The sequence below is a fragment of the Rhinolophus ferrumequinum genome, chromosome 20 (assembly GCF_004115265.2).
Source record: "Rhinolophus ferrumequinum isolate MPI-CBG mRhiFer1 chromosome 20, mRhiFer1_v1.p, whole genome shotgun sequence".
Classification (NCBI taxonomy): Eukaryota; Metazoa; Chordata; class Mammalia; order Chiroptera; family Rhinolophidae; genus Rhinolophus; species Rhinolophus ferrumequinum.
In genome coordinates, this window is record NC_046303.1 from 24230399 (window position 1) to 24244339 (window position 13941).

Genomic DNA, 13941 nt, shown 5'->3' on the forward strand with positions numbered 1-13941 from the left:
TCTCTTCTTGTACTGACTTATAAACTGAACATGGGAGAACAATATCTGGGATATATTTAAAATTACTACCATTTAGAAAACTCAAAGCAAATGAATAAATAAATAGTTCAAAAAAGACAAACAAAACACAGTATGGCCTTGTCACTCTCCACACATGGCCATCAATGGAAACCCTGAACAGAACAAATTTTATTTATTTCTTTTTTAAAGTGACCATTCTGAATATTGCAAAGCATAGTCTGTTAGCAAGTTCCATATATTTCAAAATCAAGACAGTGCTTTGTCACCAGGCAAACAAAACAAAACAAAACAGATCTGCCTGCCTGATGGCTTTTATTTCCCAATTTATTGTCACAGCAGCTATACGGTGATGATGGGCTGAGACTGTGTGTAGTGCTACTCCTGGCATTTTCCTCACTCGGCCTGCCTGGTCCTCCATATTCATTTTGACAACTCTGCCTCTCATTCCCTTTGACACTGTGTTGGAAATTATTCTAGACCAAGAAACTATCCTTAGCCACTCCAGAGCTCTTGCAATTGCTGTTTTCTATGTTGTTTCTCTTTTTTTCAAAAGTCCCTTAAGCTACTTCTTTCTCTGCCCGAAAAAGTGAGACCATGAATTATGAATTCTGTTTTTTCACTTTCCCCCAATAGTGCCTTGCAGTGTGTTCTAAATAGGATGCAATCATTAAAAGCTATGCCTAAAATCTGAACAAACTTCCCAGAATCAACATCTTTGTACACACATTGGAAGTTTATAACTGGTTATATATTCAGACACTAACATATCTCCCTCCCAAAGATTTTCTGTGAACAAAGAGACACTAATGATTTAATTTGATCATTTTTAATGACTATGATTGATGACTAATTAATTTTAGGGGCTGCTTTATCTTTCATATTGACATTTACAGTAACTTAGTATTCTTGAAAAATTTATTTAGAAATAACAAGATTATGTATTCAAAAGCTCTTATTAAGAGATAAAGATATAATGCCAAAAGAAGAAATCAAGAAAAAAAAGATGAAATATCTTACTGTTTCTGTCTTTTTTTTTTCTTTCTTTTTTTTTTTTTTTTACTGATCAGTGTGACGGCGTACAGATAGATTTAATAAACATCTCTCTGGAAGGAATTGCTATTTTGAATATACCAAGCATGCATGGAGGATCCAATCTTTGGGGAGAGTCTAAGAAACGACGAAGCCATCGCCGGATAGAGAAAAAAGTGTCTGACAAAAGGACCACGCTCACAGATGCCAAAGAGTTAAAGTTTGCAAGTCAAGGTAAGTTTTCTAACATTTATTTGCTAAATTGATCTTAATCTGCTTTTGAAGGCTATGTTAACATTAAAGTTTTCCATTGTATAAGTCTATATACTTATACAGTTGTATTTTTCATAATATCAGATACGCATGTGTGATTAAATTATACATTCTAAAATCATGTGTGTAAACTGGCTATATTTTTCAATGACTTTTTTCCTCCTTTATTCTCCTTCTTTGGATATATAGCTTCTCACTGAACATAAACACATGTGGATATTTTGTGGATAAAAATATAATATATATTGTACATTAAATTCTGGAATGTGATTATCTTTGTCAGGATATTTGAGTTGCTGTAACAACGGCCTAATTAAGGCTTTTCTAAGATTGTGTTGTGAGATTTTTTTGTTCTTGGTTTTTCTCAGTCAGCTATGACATTGAGGCTATCGTCCATTGAGCTATTTTTCTATCTACCATATATAATGAATGTTCAAATATCCCACAACAAATTTGAGTTATATATGCTGCTATTTTTCTAGAAATTTAATAACAAATAGGAAACCTGGGAAACAGAGATCAAAGGACTAACAAAATAGGACAGAATAGCTGTGAATCACAATTTTCAACTCCATTGTAATGTATTTCACATTGGGGCATGACAACTAATTCTTGTTGATGAAACAAAGATATCAAATTGATAGTATTCTAATAATTGATCATGCCCTAATAATTTATGATATTAGCTATAATACTTATTTACCTTCCCGAATCTACCTAATACCATTGATGGCATTCACATATCTAAGAAAACATATTGGCTGAACTCAACGTATCAAAGATGAAATATGAAGGTGTCATAGCCCGATAAAATAAATGAATATATATATTTTTAAAAGAAATAAAATGTAAGGATGGTTGGTAGGCTTGATTGTGGTAGGAAATAGCTTTATGTTTTGATGTGTTCGAGTATCTGATTTAAGTTTTAGTAGCAGGCAGTGACTTCTGTTTTATGGAATTAGCTGACTATAAGGGTAACAAATATTGATGGAGAAAATATTAGGTATCCTCTTCAAAGTAGCGCTTGTTACAATTTGCCAATGATAGAAGGCTTTGATGGGCCTTAAATGTGTAATCCTAAAGAGGTAAATCCTAAAGTGTTATGTAATTTAATATAAGCAAGTTTACATCAAATTAATTAAAATGTTTTATACTCAGAATGAATCTAATTGTATGAAAACATGGAGGAGATGTTTTGTTGAAGGAGAAGTACATTAAAAAAAATGAGTAGGTTTGTGCTCTGTGAATTTGAAAAGGAGGGGAGTTAGGTGTAATCATTTATTTATAGGAGTCATTGTCATTAATATTGTGTGTAAGTTTAAATGTAACATTAGTAGATTTCTAAGAAAATTAATGAAAATGTCTAAATATGAAAATTAGTTCAAGGACCATACTAAGATCAAACTTAAAAATCTCTCTTCTCTCTAAGAAAGCAATGAGTACATATCTATTATATAGTAACATAGTCCATATAATTTTTTTTTAAGTTTTATATATAGTATATATAAAAACTTCCAGGATTATTTTTCTATTTGGTCATTACATACCAATACATAACCTGTTCCTTTGCATGTAGATATTGCACATATGTATCTGAATTGATTCTCAATGCTCAACTATCACCTGTGTTCACCCACTGAGCTGTTAAAGTTTCTAAGACTCATAGCTTTGGCCCACCAGGACAAGTGTGTATACACCCCGTATGGAGATACTGTAGACGTGCCATTTATTGGCCTCACTCTTCCCCTTTGAACACTTTTTTCAGGAATACACATTTTGAATAAAGCACAGACAATTCATCCAGAAGTGCTGTCATATAGACTGTCAGTGCTCTTAACTATAGGATAAGGTTTCTCTTCCCATTCTATCTTCTTGCTTTCTGCTGTAGAGAACGTACAGGGCTTGTGACTTAGGAATACTTACTTTCAATGCAAGGATGGAGAAAAATGGTAGAAACTAGAGTTTTTGAAGGTCTTGTGTGGGCAATAACAGAAGCGTCTTTCTAACTGATTTGGCTCAACTTGGTGTTCCTTCTGTTACACGACTATGCCTGTAGTTTGGATTTAGTTTTATTTCAAGTTAACTATAATTTCATTGCTACAAGTGACATTATCAGCTGAGTATAAAAAAATTAGACTATTATATATTAATCAGTTTTTCCTTTTAATTAAATTTATAAAGAAAATGTTTCTAATTGGATATATTTTGCAACAGAATAGCCAAAAGTGTCTCAAAATGCTTCTAAGTTTTGATTTCAAATTTATTTGCTTAATTATTAAATGTTGTACATGATAGTAAAGAGTGAAATTTACTACTTAAAATATCTTCATGTATCTCAATCCTAAATGGTAAATATTTCTATCATTTGATAGTAAAGAGTGAAATTTACTGTTTAAAATATTTTCATGTATATCCTAAATGTAAATATTTCTATCATTTGATTTTGGTTTCAATTTTTTGACACAAAAACAACAATCATATTACTGTGCGGGTTGATCAATATTTTAGATCTATATTTTCAAATTTACAAAATGATCGCTAGTATTGCCTTTAGAATGAAATATGGGAAATATAATTCTAGTCCAACACTTTTCTTTAACCCAGATTCAAATTAATGTCTTTCACTCTTAGAAAATATTTAAGTAAAGAAATGAAAAATTGAATAGTGTAACTTTCTTCTTTTTCAGAAAGCACTTTCTCAAAATATTAATTAACAATTTTTCTGATATGCCTTCATAAAAACTTGAAATTTATTCTAAATTTTTACTATACTGGAATGGATGCTTATTTCCATAAACTTTAGAAAGCTTTTGGTAGGGGCTGTGGGGGGAAGAATTGAGGAAAGAGACATAACTAAATTTTTGTAATAAAGATAAATTATTTTATTTAATTGTAGGATTTAAATTAAGAAAAAGTTTACAGGTTGTGTTTTATTTTTTTAATGAAAAAGGTATCATCAACACAAGGTACAAAATTAGGTTTGGAGCATTCAATTCTCATTTATATTATGCTGTACATGATCTGGGACTCTTGCACAATAAAATTGCTCCCAGCATTTGAGTATACTCACAGCATAAGATCAGAGTACCTGCAATTAATAAATTCACTGGTTGGAAATTTTATGGTTGATTTAATTCGAGTTGACCAAAATTATAAGTCATTAATTTAATTACTTTATTGTTCCAGCAAAATAGTCTAAAACAGTTGCATGCGGTTCTGAAACATATTCATACTCACACTCATGTAATACAGTAGACACTTTCTTAGTGGGTTTGTCTTTTGGTGTTTTATTTTTTTCTTTTTGAAAAACAAATGAGTGTATTGTATATGGACAACATGATCTTTAGGAAATTGTGAGGTAGACCAGATAGGTCTTAGCTTTAATAGTCAGTCTTTCCCCTTTCTTTCAGTTGCTGAGGTCATCTTTGCTTCCCCTTCTTCTGAATTAAATCTAAGCCTCAGAAAGATGTCTAATAAATTTATTCACATTAATGTATAAATGACTGATTGCAAATGAAAGTAGAGATATTTGCATTTTAAAAGAAATAAAGGCCTTCAGCTAAACCATTATTTTTCAAACTGTTCCAATGAGTTATAACTGCAATTCTTCAGAGGTTCTGTAAAAAAAACTTGGTTCAAATTCATTATTGCTATATTTTGGAATGATATAGAAAAACTATAATAAAAATACATTAAAGTGTGTTCTATAAAATCGTTTTTTTCCCATTAACGATTCTCAAATCATCACATTGTGTTACCAGACCAAAACAAAAAACAAAAAAAATTTAAAAAGCCGAAACTTCCTCTTCTTCCCCTGCTCCTCTTACTTCTCCATGGATCAATGGAGAGATAGATTAAAAAGATAGATTTACATATACACATGTCCACATTTATATACAAATAAATAAATAAGTAAATAAATAAATAAGTGACATTAACTGGAGTATGTTGCTCTGCAATGGTCATTTAAAGATATATATACTATATATATATATCTTTGCATATTTAATGAAAATAATTGTGCAAATGGGTACATTGCCACCACAGCACATGTGAATCACGTGTAATTAAAGTCCCATAAACTAGGTACTTTTGTTTGGCACAAACCACAAACAGAGCATAATAACCAGTGGAAATAATAGAAAATGACAATACTAATATTTTAAATCAATATGGAAATCACTTTTTAGAAAATGTTTTGCTTATAAATTGTATAAGTAAACTAGCTCCCCAAAATAAAAGGCCTGTACTAGTTTATATAGCAAGTGCACTTTTATCACAGATTTGTGATATAAACGTTCTCAAAATGCAGCTAAAGAACCAGCAACGAAATTGAAACAAAGTTTCAGCTAAGTATTCAGATTAAGATAAATTTGACTAATTGAAACTTCAAATGAACATCTGAACTAGACAGCAAGTAACACTGTATCATACATTTGTATTGAAAAAAATGAAGAACTATTAAAAAGACTCCTTTGGGAAGTATTTTTTAACCAGTGAGGGCCTCTCAAGTAATGTGAGCAGTTTTTACCTTGTTTCCCTGAAAATAAGACCTCGCCGGACCATCAGCTCTAATGCGTCTTTTGGAGCAGAAATTAATATAAGACCCGGTATCGTGTTGTATTATACCCAGTATTATATTATATTATATTATATTATATTATATTATATTATATTATATTATATTATATTATATTATATTATATTATATTATACCAGTCTTATATTAAAATAAGACTGAGTATTATATTAATTTTTGCACCAAAAGACACTTTAGAGCTGATGGTCTGGCTAGGTCTTATTTTGAGGGAAACACGATAGTTAATCTAATGGTTTTAGTTTTGAAGCTACAAGTCCAACTATTCCACTTTCCATTAAGGAAATCAAAATGGTACAAGACGACCATAAAAAGTTCATATCACTTACAATTACTTATCTGCCTGGATCAGAATATTCCCAATGGTACAAAAACAAAATGCAGCAATCAATGGAAAATAGGATGCCCGTGACACTGCAACTGTCTTCATCAAAATAACCCCTTTACTATCATAGACTGACTGTATTGAGAGTGTTAACAATTTAAAGCTTTAAAATATGTTTATACAAATAAAATTCTAATTTTCTCTTTTATTTACTATTTTTAAAAAAATACTGCTTCATTTGAAAAAATAAAAAAATAAGTTGACTGCTTTAAAAAGTTTGAAAACCACTGAGCAAAAGTAATTATATTCAAGCCATAGAGTTTCAAACTTTTGTCAGAAGTTAAGGGAGGTACTGTCAGAAGCAGCTGGGCTTCCCGCTTATAACCTCATTAACTAGGTGACTCTCTACCTCCACATATTGGTATAGCTAGCCAGGTACCTGTCATACAAAAGTATATTTTAAAAACTAGCCTACGATGTCATCCATGGATTTTTTGATGATTTCATCCCCGTTTACCAATGCTGATTCTTTTGTTTGGGCACAATTTCCCAAAGTGAAGCATGTACTCTGCTGAGATGGTGTAACCAGTATGCAGATGAATATTTTTAAATATACTAGTGTTCATATTTGCAGTTACAGTTAATTTTTTCTTTAAAGGGATGCTTTTTTAATTTTATCATTGTAATCTAAATTTTGTTTTATTTTTAATAAATCAATTTAAGTAAAACTAGAGTTCAAAAAAAAACACAAAACTAAATAATAATACAGGAGGTACATGAATATGGCAAAAATTATGATGATGGGACAGGAAAAACTAAAGTATAGACAACTTCACCAGGCTAATATTTCAGCTTTCACCACTTCACATCATTTTCATAGGCCTAATTTTGAACACTTCCTGTAAGCAATATTTTTATTATACATCATCTTGCATAAAATTTACTATGTACCAGGTCCCCACGAATAAGCTTTTCCTGTGTACTTTACACTGCACATGCACCTACCCTACCTTATTTTATGTCTGTGCACTCTGCTAGGAAAGACTAAAACCCTGATTCTTTTTAGGAGCCAGACAGGAGAGACTATTTGTCTGATTGGCTGTCAAGGAATCTCTCTATATCAAATGACTTTATTAATATTATTTTTTGAAAACTCTCAAGAAGCAGGGATACAAAGTCAATTCAAGCCAAATTGATCAAAGAAAATAAATGAGTTGATGTCTGTGAAACCTTGGCAAAACTTGAATTTATTTGGTCTCTGAAGATAAATAAGGTTATTAGCTCTGATGTCTTCATCTTTAAATTGGGGATGGTGAGTTCTGGAAGAGTTGAGATTAATGTTTGTGTGCTGTGCATTGCATTGCCTACTAGATAATTTCACAAAGAGCATTTAAATAGTAAGACTAACATTTTCTATACCTCGTAGAAGTTATACTTATCTGAAATTTGATGGTAATGAACATATGTCATCCATTATTATCATTGTTTCTAGATATTTCTATGGGTTATTTAGGGTAATTTAGAATGAAGTGTTTTAAGTTGTCTAAATATAACTGCAACGTTCATTTTAGAACTGTAGACGATGTGTTTGGCATTCAAACACCGGCAAGCAGAACAATTTCCAAGCATTTAGATTCGGTGATTAAATCAATTAAATTTAGAAACAAGAAAAGGATTTCATGCTGCATTATTATTACCTGGATATTAAAATTGTTGGAAAAAAATGGCATTTGAGATGTAGCATTTCACAAAAATATATGGATATATTAATACTATGATAATTTCATTGGTTGAAAATAGATATAGGTACACACATTTGCTGTCTAGTGACCTTTAAGGAGATATTGCAAAATGAGTTTCTAATTGTGTGTTTTTAGATTACCTCCCTTGAATTTCTCCAGCAATGGATAATGCATAGAATAGGACATACTTAATAAAGCTATCTAAATACAAAAATTCCTGTTTGCAATTTAAGATTGCATCCTATACCTGGATATCTTAATGTGGTGACTTCATTTGTTTTGTTTTTACAAAACTCATGCTTCTAAAGTTTATAAAATAGAAATAAAAAGAAATTAGAGCATGTAAGACATATTTCTTGTGTGTAAAAATAGAAATGTATTTCAAAATATAAGACTTCTGCAGTCTTTATCTTTGGCCTATAAAAGCATATATATTATGGAGAAGCATTTATGAAATTTATTTGCCATGGCCCTATAGAAACTTCACAGAAACTACTAGTCTCCTAGAAATTTGGAAAGCAGGAATCATGCATTGAATAAGTTAATATTTTAGGAACAATTGAAACTATATGTGATGTTCTTCAGGATATTCCTATATCCCTTCTGGAGCTATATGACATACCTTTTTGTGGCTGACATTATTGCCCTTCATCCCCATGTTCAAATTTTCAGAATCTGACATGCGTTACAATTTTCCAAAGAAAATCTGACGTGCAGTATAATTAAAGAAATTATTTTAAGAGGATTGGTAAAATTGGTAGGGCCACATAATCATTTTGGATATAATACAAAAGAGAAGTAATCACTGAAACAGAAAAATGGTATTTTCTGATACATAAGTGAGATCATTGCTATTAAGGGCTTATTCTTGAAAACAAATTGAAATTAGAAAAATGGAGACAATCCAAAGCACAGGTAGGTAGGAACGTCAGAACATGGAGCAACTTGCTTTCACCTGATGAACCTGGGAAAATTTGAGAAAAATGAGTTTTTAGTAGCAGTCACTTTTTGAAAAAAATATGTGACTTGGGAATCGATTTAGTAGATGCAAGGTAAAAAGAAAGGGAATTTGTTCACTTGAGGTTTTAAGTTAAGGCTCAGCTGTTACCTTCTCTGACATCCAAGGCAAAATACCTTCTTTTTTTGTTTGTTTCTTTGTTTTCTAACATTTTTTAATTAGTTTCAGGTGCACAAAACACTGTAATAGTTAGACATTTATCATTTATATCCCTCACACAGTGACAAGCCCCCTCCCCCCATCCACTACCTCTGACACTGCCCACAGCCATTACATTTCAACTGTCTCTATTCCTAATGCTCTACTCCACTTCTTTTAACTATATATATATATTATATATACAACTATATAATACATATTATATATATATATAATATATATATATATAAAATTGTAGTTGACGTTCATAAAATACCTTCTTATTTTCAAAATGCTAATGCTGTGCTAAGACCCTCTACATTTCTAGCTATTGATTTTAATTATAATTTCAGAGAAGGATATAAAGTATAAGTGCTTTATCGGGTCATGTAACATCTACTATCAGTGATAAAATGACATCTTAATTGTTGCTGTGACATAGTATCCAATACAGAAGTCTGTTGAAAATAATAGCAGGTTCTTAGTACAAATTTAGGCTAAGTCTGCATTATAAAAACTGCATTACAATTTTAAGTTAAACTTATGCAGTAGGGGAAATAAAAAATTTATTTTTCAAGTTAAGTAAATATTGGTTGGTTATATAAGCCTCAACTAATTAAATAATACTTGTAAGAATGCTTCAAATAGTAGTTACATAAAGTTTCCAAATATGAGACTATTCGTAGAAGTTTGCTAAATATAAATAATCTTGCCATTTGAGGGTAATGATTTAAATCTCATGTAATAGATGTATGCCAGTGAACTCACAATAATTTTTCCTGTAATCAGAACTTATTATAATATATTAGGGAAGATTTTTTAAAAATAATAAACATGGAAGAACTATTAAAAAAAAGCATGAAATCACATACATAAATTGTTAAGCATAAGACACATTTCTTTTTTTTTTTCTTTTGGCATTTAACACTATGTTTTCTTTTCCATCAAGATCGAAAATAGTAAGCAAGCAAAACTATAATCTTATTGAGAATTAAATTTCGATTGCACCATCTTGTGGAGTGAAATCTTATTTAGAGATTTGAAGCCATACCAGATGAGAAAGTAGATTTTACCTGTTTTTATTTGTAAGAGTTTGTTTGTTTGTTTGTTTTTCTGATTACCTTAATGGATATGATGAAACCACTGTAATCTAGTGCCTGGTTCTCCTTGTATACATTTGACTGACTAACAGTGTGCCAGTGGGTCCACTAGAGCAGAGACCTGGCTTTTTGTTTTTTGTTTTTTTTTTATTAACATATCACCATCTACTAAATTACTTTTGAGCAGTATGAATTTGCGTTAACCAAGGCAACTAACCACTTGGAGTCCCATTGCCATGAATGTAATTTTCATGAGTATACTCTTTTATTACATAGAGCTAGTTAACATATAAATGGTAGCTCCTTGGACAGTATCCAGCCAGCTCTGTTTCTGTGGAAATTGATAGACATTTATAAAGATCACCATTCTCTCTACACTGAATAATTATTTTCTTGGCATAATAAAAACATCTGTTTAGCTCTTTCTTTGACAAACTGCGGATTTGTAAACTCAGGAGGGTTTTGGTATCTATTTTAGGCAGTGTCTATTGGCTGCTGTAAAGTACAGCTATTAATCAGAATAAGGTAAAGATTGAGACCTGACTGTTACAAGGTGACAGTCATTTGAAATAAGACTAAAAATCTCCATGGATAAACATGACTAATTTAAATGAGCCCTAGGGAGTTTTTTGAGAAAGTGCAAATGCCTGATGAATGTCACACTGTTATTCTAATTATCTCATAATATGGCACAAAATAACAATCTCATCCTATCCTTTTATTTACAAAGCTGCTCCCATAATCATTATATTTTACCTGTTCAAGCTCTGAAAGATTGTTCCTCATTGAGAGATTCATTAAAAGAGAATAATTATATTATATTTCACAGATTGGCAGAAAGAAAATGTATCTTCGAACAATTTCATTTCCCTGAACAGTTGTTCATTTCAGTGTTGAAGACAGGTCTATTAAGTACCTTCCACACTTTTAAAACATGTCAAAGCTAACCATTAAAACTGAAATTAGTAATTTGGTTCTGATTTAATGAAAAAATCAGCTGCTATTTGCAGAACTTAATTTCTGTGAGTGAAACACAAACGTAACAATATTTTCAAAAATATTGAATAACAGTATTTAAGAATCTTTTCATGCACAATGATTTAAATTCACATATCTTCTGACAGTTAAAGCCATTCGAATACTGATTTTTTCCCTACTGACGCTTGAGAACGTGGACATTTGTATCCAAAAAACTACATAAAGCATATTTTCTTATTAAGTATGGCTCTCATATTTTCCGAGTATCTTCTTAGAAGAATAACGAGAGATAGAAAATCAACCAACATCCAAGGACATCTCATTTGTAGATTTACTGCAAGGAAGATTCACGGGATTTGTGATAAAGTGTCTTTTCAAAATTAAATAGTCATGTGCATAAAAATGTGTCTTCGAAAAATAGGTCTGAGACCTGCACTTCATACACTTCATATTTGAACATGTTGATGCTGTGCAATAAGCTATCCATAGTCACATGTAAGTGAATACCTTAACTCTTAGATCTGTAGGTAATTGGGCAATAATGAAATAATATGTTAATCACTGATGATTTTGCCACACTTTTTATATGTGATGAGCACTTTCTTCGCTGAGCCCTTATAGTGTAGTCTTAAGATCACCCTGGCCAGCTCACTAAGACCGAGGTACCAGGGTATCCAGTGAGCCTAGAGGGAAGCAAGAAGTCAGTGCATCTTTTACCCAGTATAAAACTACAAAACATGCTATTTCATTTTTAAAAGACAAGGAATTATGTCAAATTTAAATAGGAATTTTAAATGTGTGTAGGATTTGCAGATAAAATGAATTAATCTGCCTGTCTTATTTTAAAAGTATGTAACTGAAATATACTGACATATTAACTGTGCTATTTTGAGTGGGATGTTGAATCTGAGGTTTTGCACATTTTTGTAGTTAGGAATTATTTTAAAATTCTTTATTAATATATTTTGTCCTTTGTATTAATAAAACCATTTCTTGAACAGGATTCTATAATGTCTTTATCTTAATTGTCTTACGATAGACTATTTTAGATTTCCATTGCTTTTTCTTTTGTTTTTCATTTTTGCTCTTTGTTTTCTGAATGTTTTATATGTTAGCTTTGCAAACTGCTTTTCATCCAAATGTTCATTAAAAAGTCAGCAATTTACAAGGAACTATAACAGTGTTTTCATTCTTGAGGAAGGGAATTGAATGTGCTGTTTAGGGTAGATGCTGAAATGCAGCTTCCTTTGGTAGTCAAGAAGCCATTCAGTTATCCCAAATAGTGCCAACAAACAAAGTGAAATAAATGCATTAATTTAGGCATGAAGGTTGAATTAACTTTTTGAAATTCTGACATTTTAAACTCCTCTGGTGGACTTTAACAAATCACGGTATTTACTACTAAGTACTCAAACACTTTGATCATGTAGTGACAGTTTGTGTGCGTGAGTACGTCTGTCTGTGTGTGTCTGTGTGTCTGTGTGCTTATATACTGACTTCATTCATGGGTAAAGGTTAAGGGCCATGCAGATATTTAAATAATGCATGGAAGGAAAACATCACTTGGACAAAAATTCTTTTGAAATTCCCAATCAGAAAACCAGGGAAGTAAAGCATTGCTTTAGTAGGAAGGAAGGGGGATTTAGCTTTTGTTTTAATAGCAGAAGAGAGCGTGAGAGAACAAAGTGTTCTCTAAACTAACTGCAAAACATTATCCTAAGGGAGAAGGAGGAAGAAAACAGGTAAAGAAGGGAATTTCTTCTTTTCTGACTTCCTTTCCTTGTCTTCCTCTATGTGTCATGCTTTGAAAATATTGCATTCTTCACATTTCATCACTCTTCCTCCTCAGATGAGAAGGCCCTTCCTATAGAGAGAGTCTGCCACAGTGGCTGAACAACTCGCTCTCTTGATTGGCCATTTTAGCACATTTACACCTACTTATGACTCAGTAGACAATAGCTTCGGAAGGTCTGTAGAAAAAATGTTTCCCCATACTATATTGACTTTATGTGTGCGAGATACTTATTTTATTGTGCATTTTAATTAAGATACACTTATATAACATTGTATAAGTTTAAGGTGTACAGGTGTTGCTTTGATACAGTTATATATTGCAACATGATTACCACAATCATGTTAGCCAGCACCTCTATTACATCACATAATTGTAATTTCATAATTGTGCGAACAATTCAAATCTCATGTCTTAATAACTTTGAAGTTTATAATGCAGTATTGTTGACTATACTGTATTGGTCTTTTTTGGTTTTGCATCTTTCTATGAGTTGTATTATAAAAGGAAGTTATTTCATGGGCAATAAAAAAAATAAGGAAGTTAGTATGACACCAATTTCTTATTTCACACAGAATTCTTATCTCAATCCAAGCTGTTTCCTCGTCACTCTTTTCAAGTCAGCAAGCTCTGAGAGGAAAGATTTTTGACATGGACATTGAAGACCAGTGAATTTCTTACAGACAGGCTTTAGTTTTAGTTTTCTAGAATACAAGTATATGACTATAATACATTCTATGTTAAAAAGAAATCTCTGACCTCAGACCAATCAAGTTGACCAAGTCTGTTTCCTAACCTATATAAACAGAAATAATCATTTTTGATTTTTTTTCACCTCATAAGTTATTTTGTACATCTCAAAACATTTAAAATAGTAATTAACTATAGAAATGTAACACGGTTTTATTATTATTCCATCAACCTAAAA

The 13941-nt window shown here is 31.3% G+C and overlaps 1 protein-coding gene across 7 annotated transcripts in view; it reads left to right on the forward strand.

Annotated features, from left to right (window-relative positions):
- Window positions 1-13941, forward strand: part of DGKB (diacylglycerol kinase beta) — a 698162-nt gene that overhangs the window by 528739 nt on the left and 155482 nt on the right. For all 7 annotated transcript variants that reach the window (XM_033088916.1, XM_033088914.1, XM_033088918.1 and 4 more), the window contains one exon: window positions 1089-1284. In XM_033088916.1, coding sequence (XP_032944807.1) covers window positions 1089-1284 — 196 coding nt within the window. The remainder of the gene's footprint in view (window positions 1-1088; window positions 1285-13941) is intronic.